Consider the following 2,500-nt stretch of genomic DNA (forward strand, 5'->3'; position numbering starts at 1 on the left):
ATCTGCTCTCTGCGTGAGGTAGTAAGTGATCAGAAACCTTGACGTTAATGTGTTACACGTCGCTGCAGTTCAGCTCGCCACCACTGGGTGTCAGTGTTCTCAAACAGCTGTAGTGTTGAGTAAAAGTTTCCTTGCTGTAGTACGGACGGAGCGGAGAGAAGGAAAGACTTGTTCAGACATGGCTGAGAGGTTTGGTTTAGGTTTATGGAACCAGTTTTTCCCAGTGTTTCAGTGTTTTTCTGCTGCAAAATTCGGCATGATGTCACGTCATGTCACGGGACAAACCTCCAGAACTTTCCAGAAAATAAGGAGGAGATACAGACACAAGGATGTAGAAGGGATACACACATGCTTCACGCTGGCCATTAGAAAATTTTAAAAGGAGGTATTTTATGCTTCTGTTGAAATATTTTTTATTTTTTTAAATAAAACACAAAAACAAAACAAAAAAAAAACAAACACCAAACACTTGATGGTATTAATCTCAGTGGAATTTTGCACCAGTGAATGTGACAAATCTGTCCTGAACTGAATGAAGAAATTTTGGCATGCAGCAAAACCCGTCTCTTTTCATCACTGTCCTCCTCCATCTCTCCGGTTTCTATAGCAACTAATGTTCAATGCCTTGAATCCGTCGAACACTGTTCAAAGACTGGCGTAAAACAATAAAACTGAACAAAGTGACGGTGAGGAAGGATTTCGACAACAACGGTCATGCTGTGTGTGGGCAATTCTAATGCTAATGTAACTGGTTAAGTGTCTCACCTCCCTGAGGGCGCTCGTCTCCTTGTCCCTCTGCTCCAGCAGGCTCTCCAGATGGTGGATGTGCATCTCGGCCTCGGCGAGGCGCCGCGTGCGCTCGTGCTCCTCCTCGCTGGCTTTACCCGACAGGCCTTTGCTTTGCAGCATCTCCAGCAGCTTCTTGATAGACTCGTCCCGGGCGTTGAGGGTCTGTTTCTGCGTGTCGATGCGCAGCTCCATCTCCTCCAGGGTCTTCCTCAGGAGAAACAGCTCTTTGGCTTGTCTTTCGTGCTCGCCGTGCAGCCGGTGGAAGTTCTCCTCGGTGAGCTCGGTGGAGAAGGGTTCCCCTGGCCGTGCCCCGCTGTAGTCCTGCTGGAACAGCTGGTTAAGGTCGCGCTGGATGCGCAGCTCGTCCTGGAGAGCCTGGATGGTCATCTGGAGGTGCTGAGAGAGACAGAGGAAGAGAAAGTGAGTCAGTATAGATAAAGTTTCACTCAAAGATACACACAGAGCTGAGATCTAACATCAGCCATTAAACAGCTCACTTTTTAAAGCTAAAAACCTTAACCAGCTGCCACCGGTGAGGTTTAGGACGCAACCCCCCCGTCCCCCGTTGTGATTACCCGATCCGCGTCACGATTCGCGCTGCATCTGAGCACATTCTGTGACGTTTCAAAAATAACTCCTACACTTGTAGCTTGTTTGGTAACTTTGCTGCCTCCACGTGTGACTTCCAAACAAAAGTGGAACCTCCCAGACTTCCACTGATGATAAAAACTGCACCGTGGCACCGACCGTCCAAGCTAACAGCCTGGGAAATAAAACGAAAATAAATAAATAAATAAATAACTAGATAAATAAGAATTTAGTCCTGAGGGTTCAAACCATGTGACACACAGGCTTCTCTATGGTACACAGTGGCTTCTGTCCGTGCCATGCCACAGGCCATGTCATTGCTAGGCAACAGCTGATAAGATAGAGAAAGGTTTACACACACACACACACACACACACACACGACTGAACACAGCCTGCGTAAACAGAATGTCTGAAATTGATACTGCTGGAAAGTGAAAGAATGAGTGATATAAAGTAGTAAACATTATTTATGTACTGATTCACTTCTTAAGTTAACGTTCACAACACTAAATCTTTTTTAGCTTAAAACTTTAGACAGAAAGAAGAAAAATACGCCTCCTTTTCCTTTTAGATGTCAAAGCATACACAAGAGAAAAAGAGTGAATAATAACTAAAAAATAAAAAATAATAATAATAATAATAATAATAATAATAATAATAACAGACTACCCTAGATTTAGATATCGAAGTTGGGAGTCCTACAGCACAGTCTGTGATTCTGGTGGAAGTTTTTCTAAGCCAGGCAAATACACATTGCGGCCAAAAGTTTGTGGACGCCTGACCGTCACACCCATAAGTGACTCTAATAAAAGTCTGAAGCACACAAAATCCAGGAATATGGAAAGCCTTCCCAGAAGAGTGGACGTCCTTATAACAGTAAAAGGGACTACATCTGGAGCAAGAGGCTCCAAAAGCACATACGGATGTGATGGGCCGGTGTCCACAAACTTTTGATCACACAGGGTGTGTGAAAGCTACCCGTGTCCCCCGGACTGCATCTGTAATCAGTATGGCACAGCTTGTGGAGGATGAAACTTTTTTTTTTTTTTTACTTTGTGCAGGGAGCTTTCACACCATCCATGTCCTGCACACACACACACACACACACACACACACACACA

At 44.8% G+C, this 2,500-nt stretch overlaps 1 protein-coding gene across 4 annotated transcripts in view; it reads right to left on the reverse strand.

Moving 5' to 3' along the window:
* Positions 1-2,500, reverse strand: part of erc1b (ELKS/RAB6-interacting/CAST family member 1b) — a 223,155-nt gene that overhangs the window by 181,940 nt on the left and 38,715 nt on the right. For all 4 annotated transcript variants that reach the window (XM_053650163.1, XM_053650168.1, XM_053650165.1 and 1 more), the window contains exon 3: positions 766-1,185. In XM_053650163.1, coding sequence (XP_053506138.1) covers positions 766-1,185 — 420 coding nt within the window. The remainder of the gene's footprint in view (positions 1-765; positions 1,186-2,500) is intronic.

Source organism: Ictalurus furcatus, chromosome 19, assembly GCF_023375685.1.
Source record: "Ictalurus furcatus strain D&B chromosome 19, Billie_1.0, whole genome shotgun sequence".
Taxonomy (NCBI): Eukaryota; Metazoa; Chordata; class Actinopteri; order Siluriformes; family Ictaluridae; genus Ictalurus; species Ictalurus furcatus.